At 49.6% G+C, this 14,589-nt stretch overlaps 1 protein-coding gene across 1 annotated transcript in view; it reads right to left on the bottom strand.

The window, feature by feature from the left end:
• Positions 1 to 14,589, bottom strand: part of GLG1 (golgi glycoprotein 1) — a 792,605-nt gene that overhangs the window by 66,269 nt on the left and 711,747 nt on the right. Inside the window, exons 23-24 of the mRNA XM_086945268.1 lie at positions 4,050 to 4,157; positions 3,371 to 3,491 (exon numbers count right to left, since the gene is read on the bottom strand). Of these exons, the coding sequence (XP_086801394.1) occupies positions 3,371 to 3,491; positions 4,050 to 4,157 (229 nt within the window). The remainder of the gene's footprint in view (positions 1 to 3,370; positions 3,492 to 4,049; positions 4,158 to 14,589) is intronic.

Raw genomic sequence — 14,589 nt, 5'->3', positions numbered from 1 at the left:
CAGGGGTGAGCTCAACAGCAGAACCCATGCGGGACCCCCCTCAAGCGCACAAGCAGCACCCACAGCGCTGAAATGGTGACCACAAAAGAGGGGGACCCGCCGGCGACACCGCTCCGCCAAAATCCCTCTTCGCCACCAAGCGAAGGAGCCCGGTACGGCCGGACGGAAACAAAGGGGGGAGCCACCAAACACGGCGTCCCCAACCCACAACTTGCCGCACACCACCTCTGGAGCACCGGACGGGTGTCCCAGGCACGTTCATTTGCCTCCGGGCTCTTCGCACATCGGCATCTTCCGGCCAGCCCCAGACCTCCACCCGAGGCCGCCGCCGAAACCGTCTCGCCGGCAACTCGCTAAGGGCGAGGCCCCGGTCTCAACCCCGGGGAGGCCGCACTTTCCGGGAGGACGCCGCTGTGGATCTACCGAGCACCGGACCCACCAGGATGGATGGTAAGTGACTGCAAAGCTCTGCATATAAGTTGTTGTCCGTTTTGGGCAGGATGAGCGACAGGATATTAGAATGTAGGCAGGTAGGACGGCGGAGCCGAGCTAACGTGCGGCCATCTCGTTGTCGAGCTTGGCTCCACCCCCGAGACCAGAGACCTTTGATATCCACCTCTCCCAGATTGCCGCTCCCATCCCAGGAGTGAACCATCTGTCATCACTGCTAGATCTGGTTAGGGAAGAGAGGGGGATCGGTCTCTGACCCATGCTTGGTTTGTTAGCCACCACTGCAGTTCCCTCTGAGATATGAACCTAGTTGGAAAGATTCCCCTGATGCTGCACCCACTGTAACTTCAGGTCCCACTGCAGAGCCTGCATATACCATCTGGCATGATCCACCAGCAGGATGCAGGAGGCCATGAGGCCCAGCAGCCTCAGTCATTCTCACCAAAATACGGGATAGAGGCTGAAACATCAGTATCATAGCCTGAATTTCCCAGACTCACTGCTCGGGAGGATAGGCCAGAAACGGCACTGTGTCCAGAATAGCTTAGATGAAAGGAAGCGTCTGAGAGTGAGTTAGGTGTGACTTAGGCACGTTTATAGTGAACCCCAGAGAATGCAGGAGGTCAGCCGTAGTCTGGAGATGGGAGACGACAGCCTGGGAGGAACCTACCTTCAACAGCCAGTCGTCAAGATAGGGGAAGACTGGAACCCCTGATCTGCGCAGATGAGCCATCACTTTTGTTAACACCCAAGGAGCACTGGTAAGGCTAAAGGGGAGCCCGGTGAACTGAAAGTGCTTGTGGCCCTCCATAAACCGTTGATGGCATCTGTGGGCTGGCAAGACGGAATATGGAAATAGGTGTCCTGCAAGTCTAACGCCACCATCCAGTCTACGGGATCGAGGGCAGACAGGACCTGAGCCAACGTGAGCATTTTGAACTTCTCCTTTAGGAGGAAGCGATTGAGGGCCCAGAGGTCTAGAATAGGACGCAGGCCTTTGTCTTCCTTTGCACCAGAACGTAGCAGGCGTAGCAACCACAACCTACTTCTGGCACAGGGGCCCTCTCTATAGCTCCCTTGGCCAAGAGAGCTGAGAATTCATGGCGGGGAAGTGCCAAATGATCCCCCGACAGGCAATCGAAAGACAGTGGCATGGAGGGAGGGGTAGTCGCGAAGGGGAGGTAGTAGCCCCTTCGGACGATTTGCAAAACCCACCTGTCCGAGGTGATGGATTGTCCATGGAGGAGATGATGGTAAATTCTGCATCCAACTGGCCGTTGATGGGCCTGAAAAGTTGGACTAAAAAGGCTTGGAGACTGCGGCAGGGAGGAAAGGGTGGACTGGCCCGCCGGTGCCTAGACCCGCAAAGTCCCACATCCGCGGTCACGCAGAGGCTGGGCAGCTTGCATGAACCTGTGACTAGACTGGGCCGGACGTAGTTGGGCGCCCCTTCCGTAGCCACAAAAGAGATGAAAAGCAGACTGGAGGGGCAGAAGGGAATGCAGCTTTTGAAGAAAAGGATTGAACCACCAAAGTCTCGGGAGAAAGATGTTGGGTCAGGAACACTGGGCCGCCCGAGGCCGGGCAGTGGCGGCGGGCAATCGTCCGCTCCACAGAAGCCGCTGGGATTGGACCAAGTGCCCCGGTGGATGTCGGTGAAAGCCTCATTGAACTGCAATAGGGGTTCAGACAAGAAAGTCGCAGGCTAAAGCACCTGTCAAGAGGTTAGTTCTGACTGCTACCGAAGGGAGATAAGGCCCAGGACCTCGGCTGCCCTTCTCACCACCACAGCATAGGATGCTCCCTCCTCCGTAGCCACAGTAGGGGGAGAAAGCAAGCGAGTGTCTGGAGGAGTGATCCGAATCCAGGTCTGGATCAGCGGGGGTCCTCCAGGGCCACTGGCATCGTAGGACCAGGACCACCCGTCCCACTCCATGGGGCCCGAACCGGCAAAGGCGGACTGCTCAAAAATGAGGTGCAAGACCTCGTAAAACTGTTGAAATTGAGCAGGGGGCGCTCTGGCTCATGCAAAAGCTGAGAGGAGCGGAGTCGTTACTTAAGCAGGCACTGCAGACAGAGCCTTTGAGCGACAATGCTTTTATTCCCGCATCGCATCAGCCAAATAACAGGGAGAAGGTGAAGAGGGCTTGCACTTCTTTGCCTTTATCTTGTGTTTGGACTTAACCAATGACCTCACCGACTTGGGAGTGCGACAAGGAGTGAGAGCTCCACAAATGGTCTTGAGACCTTCCTATCGAACGAGACCGGGAACGACGCGGATCGAACCGCAGGGCCTCCAACAACTTTTGGGACGGCTTCTGTAAAGTCTTTGGGTGCATGGCCCGGCAGTAGGAGCACAACTTCCGGTCGTGCTCGTGCTGCAGATACCTTAAGCACACAAGGTGAGGGTCTGTCACCAACATCATCTTTTGACAGGAACCACATGGCTTGAAACCGGTCAGACGTTGGGACATCCCTCTTGCACCAAGAGTCCTAGACTCGAATAAAGAAGTCGAAAAAAGTTGCCAAAAAGACAAGCCAAAAAGTGGCTAAGAGGAAACGCTCTCTGGGTCTCCACTAAGCTAGCGTGGAAAAATAAAGTACTGATGTCAGCGCGCAGGGACGGCGTCTAAGTAGGAACCGTGACTGCATCCAAGCGACCAAGACGCCGGACGTGGAGTCGTCTGACGCCACATACCGATGCGCAGGGGTACTGCTAAAGAAAAATCTTCAGATCCAGTCTTACACCGGGGGGAATTGCTAAGGTAAGGAATCTACAACTAACTGTCTCTTTCAGATAGACTGTTTTGCCTCTAGCTGGCAGGGTACCCTGTCGTTAAAGTGCAACATTGTTTCCCCATTTTTAAGGACAGGTTCAAACTCAAAACAGTAACTGGCATATCAAAACAATTATACTTACGGCGCCCCCTTCCTGGGGGAATAGCAGCACAATGATGCTTTATATCGAGAGCACAAGCAGTGTGAAGCACAGGGTCCACAAAGATATCCGCCTTGCTCTCCTTCAGCATGTTTAGCACTTCCTGTAAGGAAGGAGCAAAGTAACAGCACTGTCAAAAATAAAGACAACAGGAAGTCAAGCGAACCACAGGAAAGCATGGATCTTACACTGTCAAAACAATTTGGGATAATAGAGTTGAGGAATATCCATATTTAAACAAAAATGATCTGCAGACATTTAAATAATTCAAAGTTACTGAAGGATGAGGGATTGAATTTCCAAATTGGTCTAAACAAATTTGAGAATGCAGACCCACCTGGCATGACCACTCATAATCTATGGTACACCACAGAGCATACTTTAGACAGGCCAGACATGCAACCATTATGACTGACAGAATTTCTTTTGCCACAGTAAGGGATACATGCCATGGCTTTCTACAATCTGGAGGCAGTGGGCACTGAAACTAGGACAAACATTACAAAGTGTTTTTTTTTCTCAAGGAATGCTTCTGAATAAAATACTCTGTACAAGCGTAGGGAGAGTAGTCTGCTAATCCAAATGTATTACTACGGATGACATTATGTACTATAAATGTTAAGTGAAACTGTCAAATTCAACATGAAATAACAAATGGTACCTTTCTACAAAGCTCCGTTTTAACTTTGAGTAGGTTCATTTTAAGACACTCCTCCACCTGACCAGTCTGCTCTTGTGCTGCTGCCTCTTCATAGCAAAGTTTAGTAATCTATAAAAACAAAATCATAAATTGTGATCATGTTCCTGTAAGAAGGAAGATGAACAGAATTAAATGACAAAACACTGCACCCTACATGATGCGAGGTTTAGCCTTGATGTGGTTGACAATTTTTTGCAGACCCAAACAAAATTCTGTTGACTGCGGATGTGGAATAATCACTACAACACAGATTTGTTTCAAAGTAGAGGGTGACACTGCCTCTAAAATAAATACGAGTTTATAAATAACTTTGTAATGAAGTTATATCCTGTGCAATCCATCCACGGTGTAAGATAAGTTGGCATCCTCCCCACTTGTGTGTGCCAAAAGAGAAACTTAAGCATATGACTGACTGACTGAATTATTTTAGAGCGCTCTTATGCAGAGGCGTCTTGGCGCTGTAGGACGAAGGAAAGAAGAGACAGGTTAGTGTAGGAAGGTGGATATCTGACTATGGTTACCCCCAAACTTTTTGCCTGGTGTTTAGCTGGTTTTTGACATAGTTGGCCTGGGATCCTGCTACTCAGGGCCCCAGGCTAATTGCTCTCTTTAAAATGGACTCCATGTACCTTAGGTGCATACACAATTTGAACTGGTTCCCCTTATAGGCCCCTGTAACAGTGTACCATAGGTACCCAGGGCATAGGTGTAGCCAAGGCCTACCAGGGGCTGCAGCATGTATTGTGCCACCCCTGGCCTGGCCTCCATATTTGACACAACTGGCTGATCACTCAGCTGGGGTAAGTTAGTGTAATCACCTCTTACTTAGATATAGTATACCTATATCTAACCCTAACTGGACACATGTTAACCTATGAGTCAGGCCTTAACAATCCTGGCGGCAGAGTGCGTGGTTTCATGTGAGATGGTGCTCTAGCACGAGCTGAGCCTGTCTGCAGCTTGTGGGTAACAACTCCCTTAGCTGTTCCGGGATATTTCCATACCTTATACTCTTAAGTGCATTATAATCCTCGCGGTTATATGTCAACTTTGGTTTGGCTTCATCAAAACATGTAGAGTAAGGTGTCATACGATTTGGAACACTATCCCCTCAACAGTTCTGGTGACGGGGATAGCATTCCACCCTTCTAGAGGGACACGACATGTACATAACCTGAACCCCGGTTAAAGTTAAACTCGAGCCTCAGCATCACAAAATGGATGCTGCCACCACAGACACAAGTCTGACCTCCTGCTGCTGGGAGTCCTTCCAGCGAGGGAGGCTTGGACAAAGGGTTTCCTGCCTGGGGAGGTGCAAGCACCACCCCAGACAGGATTTTGTGTATTGGGTAGGACAGGGCTGAATAGAATCAGACATGCCCGGGGCACACAAGGTGCCCTCGTGCATAAGCCAGTCCAAACCGGTGCTGGGGCCTTCCAGCCCCAGTCCTGGCGAGGAGCTGGACAAAGGAAAGGGGGAGTCCCCGCCCCCCTTCCTGGCCCCACCCAGAGGAGGGACCTAGCAGGTGATCCACCCCTCAGATTGGGAATATGAGTGGGAGCAGTGCCATAGCACCTCAGATCATCCTGAATCAACTTGAAACTAAGAAGACGACTGGACTTTGACATTCTGCTGCACAGAAGACTGAAGAGCATCTCCCTTGTGGCCTAGGAGTGGCCACCCTGTGAACACAGGCACCATCCAGCAACTCGACGTCTGCTTTGCCGCCGCCTCCTGCCGGAGCCCAGAGCCCGACGAGACCCAGACTCCCAGAATTCTCACAGCCCGATCCACAGTCCCTGCAAAGAAGGGACCCGTGGAGGCACCGAGAGACGTGGGACCGGACATCTCGAAAGACCCCCGAGAAGCTGACTGCGCAGCACCCGAGGCACCCTCGATGCTGTGCTTTGGGGTTTGAGAAGCCCCACAACCGAGCAGCCCTTGCACCGAAGATCAGCCCCCCAGCATCTCCACGATCTGCGTGGGGCCCTTTTGTATCGTGCCACTTGACGCGCCATCCCGGCCACTTGCCACGTGGTCAGCGGCCATCTTGGCGACGAAACCTACAACTTACACTGCGGGTCTGGTTGCTCCAGACTTGCCCTCGCTCCTGTAAAAAGGAGCACCCGCTCTGACCTTGCTGGTCCGAGTGAGAAGCTTGCATCGTTTCCTGCGTGGCTTGCATTAGCCAAGGCCTGTTTGCTCCGATCAAGAAGCCGACACTGCCAACAGCCAGAGCCTTCGTGGGACAGCTCGTGACCAACGCCTGGACGTCCTTGACCTCTTCGCATCCACGTGGCTGCAGTGACAATCTTCACCACATCGCCTGTTTGCACCCGACATCGCCTGGTTCCATCCTGGTTCCACGGTAGTCACTGGCTAGTGACTTTACACATTGTCCCCTCTGCTTTCGGGTCTTCACCACTTCAGATCCACCCTTGGGTCCACCGGAACTCTTCACATCGAGCCGCCTGCAGCATCTTCAGCTCCAAGCACCATCGACCTGCGTGACGAAAACCGACACTACTTCGCACCTGTGCACCCGCTTCCTGTGGGTGAGGTAACTCAGCAACGCCGGTGTTCCTACACTGGTACACACCTCTAGTGTCTGTGTCTAAAGTTTCATTCTTCTAGGTCACTCGGAAGGTTCCTTAATCACTAACGTTGTAACTTTTACGCACTATTGACTTAACATTGGTATATGCGTGCACTTTCCGCACTGCACCCGAGTCCCGCGGGCCTTTCCCGACTTCTTCACTGTTAGTCCCGAACAGCTCCAGCGATTCCCCAGGCCCTAGGCCTACTTCCTTTCAGCTAGGTGGTTCTTATACCACTATTTTAGTATATGGTTTGGGTGGCCCCTAGGGCTCATCCATATTGTGCAACTCTTGTATATTTAAACTGTGTTTTGTTTTAACGCATTTGCTTCTGTGCTCATAAAGAGTATAGGGGATTTTGTAGTTAATAAATATATATATTTTCAATATATATCTGTGTGGTGTCCTTTCATTTGGTATTCAAGGGGATTGTGTATGGTAAAACAGCTTGCTTCACATGCCTTTACAGAGTTTAGCCTAAGACTGCTTTGTCCACGCTACTAGGATAGCTGGTCTATAAGGTTGACTTACAACCAATCATCATAAGGGTTGCTTTGCATGGTACAAGGTGATCACTTGAACTAGTGAGCATCATATACCAGGCCAACTTCTCACAGTTAGGGCATCACAAAAAGCCAGGTCTTCAAGACCTTTCTGAAATTAGCTATGCTCTTTTCTGAGTGGAGTGGGTTTGGCAAACTGTTCCATAGCTTGGGGGCTTGATGGGAAAAGGATCTGCCGCCCCATCGAGCTCTCTTTATTATAGAGATTTGGATTAGATCATGAGAGCTAGATCTGAGTGTACGCTCCGGCACATATCGGGGAGAAGGTTGGAGAGGTGCTTGGAAGTGTTTCCGTAAAGAGATTTATGCACCAAGCACATGGCCTTGAATTGGATTCTGCGCCTAACCGGGAGCCAATGGAGTTCCCGAATAGCTTTAGAGGTGGGATGTCGTTTGGGGAGGTCGAGCAGGACCATGGCCGCTGCATTCTGGATCGATTGGAGCATGGCGAGCTGTCTTTCACCGGCTCCTATGTACAGGGCGTTACAATAGTCCACCCTGGACATAATCAGCGCTCCCACCACAGTTTTCCTCAGGGGGAATGGTATGTAGGGCAGAATTTTCCTGAGGATCTTCAGTGTGAAAAAGCAAGCCGAAGTGACCTGGCTGATTGTGCTGTGCAGGTGAGGTCCTTGTCCATTATAAAGCCTAGATTTCTGACCTTATTAGCTGGGGCTGGGCAGCTGCCAGCCTCTGGAGGCCACCATAGGTGACTCCAGATGGACGATTTTTGGCCAAACTCAATCACCTCAGTCTTTTCGGTGTTGAGCTTAAGGAAATGAATGTTCATCCACTTCTTTACGTCAGACAGACAGTTCCTAAAACTGGTGGCGGTGGCTTCCACCGTCTGCGCAACTGAGACAACCAGTTGGGTGTCATCAGCATATGACACTAGGTGCAGGCCGTGGGATTTTATCAGTGCAGCAAGGGGGGTGACAAAGGTTAAAAAGAGTGGGTGAAAGGGCCGAACCCTGGGGGACTCCACATGGGAGATGGAACTCATCGGATTGAAGGCCGCCCCAGTGGATTTGGTGGATGCCAGCCTCTAGGAAGGATTTAAGCAGGGCTAGGGCGGTATCCGTGATGCCCAGCATCCTCAATCTATTTATTAGGACCCCATGGTTAACGATGTCAAACGCTGCTGTTAGATCCAAAAGGATCAAAGCGGCTCTTCCCCCTTCATCCATGGTCCTTCGGATGTCTTCGGTAGTTATGATCAGAGCGGATTTGGTGGAATGATTTGCCCTACAGGTCCCTCAAGCCCCTCCGAGATCCACCATCACTAGGTTTCCAGGTATAAATTCTATAATTCTTGGGCAGCTTATGAATACAACCAAGTCAGGCTCTCCTGCAGACCCCTGCCCCCCCCCCGAAATTTTTCGTTTGGCACTCCCTGTTCTAGAGGACCATATCATCTGCCCTGATACTTTTAGACCTTTCAGCGGCGTTTGATACTGTCAGCCATGCCCTGCTCCTGGAAAGACTGGCCGCGTTTGGGATAAAGGACCTGGCATTTCAATGGCTAAAATCCTTTCTGTCAGGGAGGACCCAGAGGATTCAATTAGCGGATTGTATATCTGAGGTGAATGTTCTTGAGTGTGGAGTCCCGCAGGGCTCTGCATTGTCACCACTCTTATTTAACCTTTATCTACAACCACTGATAGACTCCCTGGCAAGTATGGGCTGCAGAATTTTTAACTATGCCGATGATACTCAGCTGCTGCTGAGTATTGACAACAAGACATCTGCCCAGACCCAGGCCCAGAATATACTCAGGTTTACGGTGAGCTGGATGACGGCAAATTTGTTGAAAATAAATCCCGAAAAAACGGAGGTCCTAGTGGTCTCAACTGCTGCCTCGCCCTGGGGTGATTTGTTCTGGCTCCAAGAGCTTGGCCCCACCCCGAAACCATGTCCCAACGTAAAAAGCCTTGGTATTAAGATCGACCATGAGTTGACAATGGCCAGCCAAGCATCTTCTGTTGTCGGAACCTGCACCAACTTAATTAGGCAGCTGCGCAAGGTAGTTCCCTTACTCTCCCTAAATAGGCTCTGAACCATTGTTTCGGCAACAATAATCTCAAGGATTGATTATGGGAACGCACTCTACCTAGGTTTGCCAAAAAATTTGATCAACCGCCTGCAGGTTATTTTGAACGATGCAGCGCAACTAATTTTTATATCACCCAGACAGACCCATGCCTCCCCATTATTGCACAGGCTACACTGGCATCCCATAAAGCAAAGGGTGGAATTTAAAAGCTTATGCATCGCCCACAAGACAATCTATGGGCATCCGCCTGCCTATATAAAAGAACGGCTTGAGGTTTATAAGCCCAATCGAGCGTGGAGTTCTTCCAACTCCCAACTGTTGTCTTGTCTGCGTTTCAAAATGACAACCAAGGATGGGAGATCCATTTCTGTCCAAGTCCCACAGATGTGGAGCAAATTACCTGAGTCCCTTCGCAAAGAAACTAATCTTCTCCACTTCAGGAAGTCATTGAAAACGCTTTTGTTTAGGGAAGCTTTCTGTTCCATTTGACCAAGGTTGTTACATCCGTACCTTCTGTTCACTTATTCAACTGTTGTTACTGCATCTGTCAGAAGCGCCTAGAGACCTGACGGTGATTTGGCACTATACAAACCTCAGATAACAATAACAGCCGTGTTGTGTGGGGTCTAGGAGATGATTATTCTCTAGATGTCTAGATGTTTAGTGAGCTCCTGATTCATAGCACTCTCCAGTATTTTGGCTGGGAGGGGCAGGCAGGATATTGGGCGGTAGTGTTTAGTTTCCATGGGATCTAGTCTCCTTTTTGAGAATGGGCCTAATACATGCTTTCCTACAGCTGCTGGGGAATAGTCCAGAACTTATGACAATGTTAAGGAGCGGGGTAAGGACCAAACTGATTGTTTCCGGGACCAGGTGTAATATGTAGGGGGGGCAGGGATCCATTGGAGATCCCGATTTAGTCTGTAAAAGCAGGGTGGCAACCTGGGTGTCACTCATTGGCGAGAATTTTGAAAGTTCAGGGACATAGGAAGGCTGGTCTTTTGTGTGAGGGATGTGAGGTGTCTCCCCGCTGACGGGTGAAGAACGGAGGTCGTCATAAACTGCCTGGACTTTATGCTGAAAGAATTGCTCTATATTTTCCACAAAGTCCTGATCAGGCGTAAAGATTGTATCCCTGGGGCTTTTGGCTAAGTGGGTAATCGTCTTGAACAGTTCTTTAGAAGAGTTTGTGGATTCTTGGATTTTCTTTGTGTTGAAGGTCACCTTAGCTTGTTCTATCCTAAGCTTCTATTCATGTAAAACTGCTGTATACTCCTTTCTGGTCTGAGGACTATAGTCGGCACGCCATAGTCTTTCATATCGCCGGCATTTCAGTTTAATCAGTTTGACCTTCGGGTTATACCACTGTGCAGTGGCTGAGCGTATCCTAGGTTCTTTAATTTCTTCTGGAGCTAGCTCATCCATCGCCTGGGTAAGCCAGGTGTGATATTTATGAGCTCCGCTATTGCTATCGCAGCTTTCGAAGGATGGCAGTTCTCTTTTGAGTGCGCTCGTCAGCGGAGCGGCTTCAAGTTTCTTCCACGGCGGGTTTTATTAGGGAGTGAGAGATCTTTCCTCCTGATGTTCGTCAGAGTTATCTTGAGGTTGAAGTAGATACCAGCATGGTCTGACCAAGGGACCGGGGCGATAAAGGTTATCTTTATGTGATTATGGTTAGTGAAAATTGCGTCCAGGGTATGACCTGCTGTATGTGTAGGTCGTGCCACTAGTTGGTTCAGCCCATAACTGCGGACGTTCTCTTTTAGAATGGAGGTTTCAGCAGAGTTATTTTCCTCTAAATGGAAATTAAAATCTCCTAATGCCGTGAATGTTGGTTGGTCTAACGTGGATTCCAAAAAAGTCAGTAGGGCATTAGTGAAAGGACCTCTAGACCCCGGGGGTCTGTAGAGCAGGAGACCCGTGAATATTCTTTGATTATTTCGTTTGACCGTAAAGGATATGGCCTCCGCTTCCTGTCCTGGTTGAGGGAGAATATTTATTTAAAAAAGTGAGCGGTGGATAACTGCTATCCCTCCGTCTATAGTTCCCTGCCTGTCAGCATGTACTACAGAGTAGTCTGTAGGTACTGCTGTATCACAGTCCGGCCCTGATGTGTCTGTGGCCCATGTTTCCGTTAAGAAAGCTAGGTCTACCTCATTGACTGTAATGAGAGCTTCTATTTCATGTTTGTGTTTTGGCATCGACCTAACGTTTAGGGGAATGTTTTTTAAGGTCGTAATGTTGTTGCGTGGGTTGTTAGCAGCCGAACATTGGGTAAGGGGCCAACTTGCCGTAGTCCCTGGATTCAACTTGTTGAGTAAAGTGCTTGATAGCCTTCCATGCAGCAGGACATCACATCCCGAGCATTTGCGGGATTCCAGCCTGCCGTTGTCGCGGAATAGTACCGTGTGTGGGCAAGCGCTAGGTCTTAGGTTCATTAGTGCATCTCTTGAGTAAGTTTGTTTGGATGTCCAAGACATTCATTTACTCTGTTGAAAACTAAATTAGAAAACAAAACTTGGACAACCCTATGCTTTAGAATACTAAACGATTCTGCATTTTTGCCTTTGTAAAGGGTCATGATTCTAGCACATACTCACACTTCGCCAAACAGGAAATACTGCATCAAGAGCTATTGTGATACTCCTGGAGCTTACCACACTGCCTTCACATCTGTCAGGAAACTACAGGTAGCCATTGGCAGGATCATAAACAGGGAGGGATCTGTAAGATGCTTAGTATATGGTGCACACTTATTTAAGTGAAACACCTTGCACTAATTAGACAACATTTATGGTGATTTTAGTGGTCTTAGTCAACCATAGAAAGCTCTCTAAGTGGTAGCTTTGGAGAGCAGCCCTACCATAACTAATCATATAGTTGAGGTTAATAGAAAAATAAATACTCAGTGTAGTTATAAAAAAAAGTAATATTTTTTTAAACACATTCACTAACACATTGGTGCATCTCCTACCCGGAGATATCAACACAAAACACACAATATTTCAAATGTAAAACAGGTAACTAAGCACAAATACACAGTGTTCTCCAGTGAGAGACCAAACCATCTTCTAAAGAAGTGGAATGCGTACTGCGACCTTCGTTGGGACTTAGACCAGAAGACTCAGAAGAGCTGGGGACACAAGGAACCACCCAAGGTAAGTACCCATGGAACCCCACAGAGGCTGTGTGCAGAGTGGAAACACAGTTGCATAGTCAATTGGAAAGTTGCGGTTGCAGTTTTGATGAAGGAACCTTACCAGTGGACCCTAAAGAAACCCTGTGGAAGATGGTAGGTTAGAGAGTCACCCCACCCATGGATACCCCAGGAACCAGGATACCTACAACAGGGAAGTCGGGTGCATAGATGCGAAGTGAAATCGGAAACCGCCGTAGACCACCATGTGGGACTTCAGAAAAGACACCGCTGGAGAAGAAGGTGAAAGAGTACAGTGGAATCCAAGGATTGAGCCTTGAAGAGGAGTAGCTGCAGGCAGAGGGGACAGAGTCAATGCCACACTGAAGTGACCAGGAGGCACAGAAGACCAATGACCACAGATGACGGAAGATGGAGTAAGGACGGTGATCTTGTTGCTGCAGCTGTGATGACCAGGCGAAGCTGTGGAAGACCAGGAGCCTTTCACAAGCTGTACCATGTCAGGAGTCAAGAACCAGGGGGGTTGGTGTCCAGCAGGAGCACCAACAAGCCTTAGAAGCAACAGACGTGGTAAACGAAAAAGGTGCAGAGTTTGGATCAGCAAGGTCCAGGGGACTCACCAAGTGCAGGAGAGTCTGAGCAGGCCCAAGCAAGCAGGGGAGCCCACTGATGCCAAAGAAGACCCTCAAGAGGACCCACTGGCCGCACAGGAGTCGCAAGCAGCTCTCCATGCCACTGGAGTTAAGCTATCCTGGCTGAACGCCCGAAACTGGTCCTGGGATGTTTGTTTCCAGTCCAGGGTGGATCTGGCCTGGCAGTTCGGGGTGGACTGTTCCCATTGGGAGCAGGGTCAAGACTGATTTGCATATGGCTGGGTCCGTAATGGAATGGCATGGTGAGCAAAAAAACGATGGATTTAGGCCCAGATCTCTGTACTGGGGAGAATGTATGACACTGTTCTACATTCTGTCCATCAATTGTTCTTTTTGCATTTGTCACCAAAGATGCAGCCTATGGTGCAGAGGATGTGGTAAGGATGAAGATCTTAGCAGGAAGAGATGATGGAACTTCTTGTAGCCCAAAGATCTCTGGAGGACAGAATCAACAAGCGTTGGCACCTGGATTGCTAAGCCTTTAGTAGTCAGTGGGAGGTCAGGAGCAGCAGACCGGTTAGCTTAGTTGTGGTGCCTACAGATGTAGGGGATTGACTTCTTCAATCCAAGGGAGATTACTTTGGTTGTCCATAATGCTCACAGGCCTGGAGAGGACCCTGGATTGAGCACAGGCACAGAAAATACAGAAGACTGGCAGGACAATGAAACCAGGAGAAGCAGGAGCATTCCCTGATGCATTTTCGTTTCCAGGCAAAGTCCAAGGTGCCTAAACGGGTGAAGTGGTTTTGCATTTGAAACTTTTCCCACAACGAATATGAAGAGCCACCAACAGTTAAGCCCATAAGTACTCAAGGGAAATGGTTGGGACGATTCAAGGATCCCTTACAGAGGAGAGACTGGACAGAGGGGAGAATACTCCCATATCTTTTGGCCAGTTCTACGTCTGAGCGAAAGCAAACTGCTCCCTGAATTGGCTCGAACGGGTGTATGCAAGGAGGGCACCAAATGCGCCCTTCAAAGCAGCCTGATTGTGCTGGCAAGTGCCCCCCCCCCCCCCCCCTCACCCAGGCCCAATACACTCCGTCCTGTCTGAGAGGTGGTCACAACTCCCTGTGGCATTGTTCTGCCTTCCCATGCTCAAGCTCAGCAGCAGGAGGGTAGAAACAGGTCTGTGGTCGGCAGCAGCTTGCTGTTAGACTCTAGAAGGCTAGTACCAGGAATACAGGGCGCACCCTAGGGGAGCCCCAAGTACATGGGATCCTACATCCAACACTGGAATCTGTGTTGGGGTAGGATTACAACATGTTTGATACTAAACGTGACTTGTTTCGATGCAGCCAATATATAGCTAGACATCTCATATTTGACTTGATGTCCACCAGATGTATTAAATGGCCGAAAACACAAAGCCTAGAGGAACGACTGCAGGGGTTATAGAGGGGCTCTGCTCATGCAGGGACACACTCACACTGGTAAACCAAGCAGACTGCCCCTCAGGACTTAAGAGCCTGCCCCA

This window comes from Lissotriton vulgaris, chromosome 12 (genome assembly GCF_964263255.1).
Source record: "Lissotriton vulgaris chromosome 12, aLisVul1.2, whole genome shotgun sequence".
Classification (NCBI taxonomy): Eukaryota; Metazoa; Chordata; class Amphibia; order Caudata; family Salamandridae; genus Lissotriton; species Lissotriton vulgaris.
Note: the sequence above shows the minus strand (reverse complement) of the source record. Positions and strands in the feature narration are given on the sequence as shown.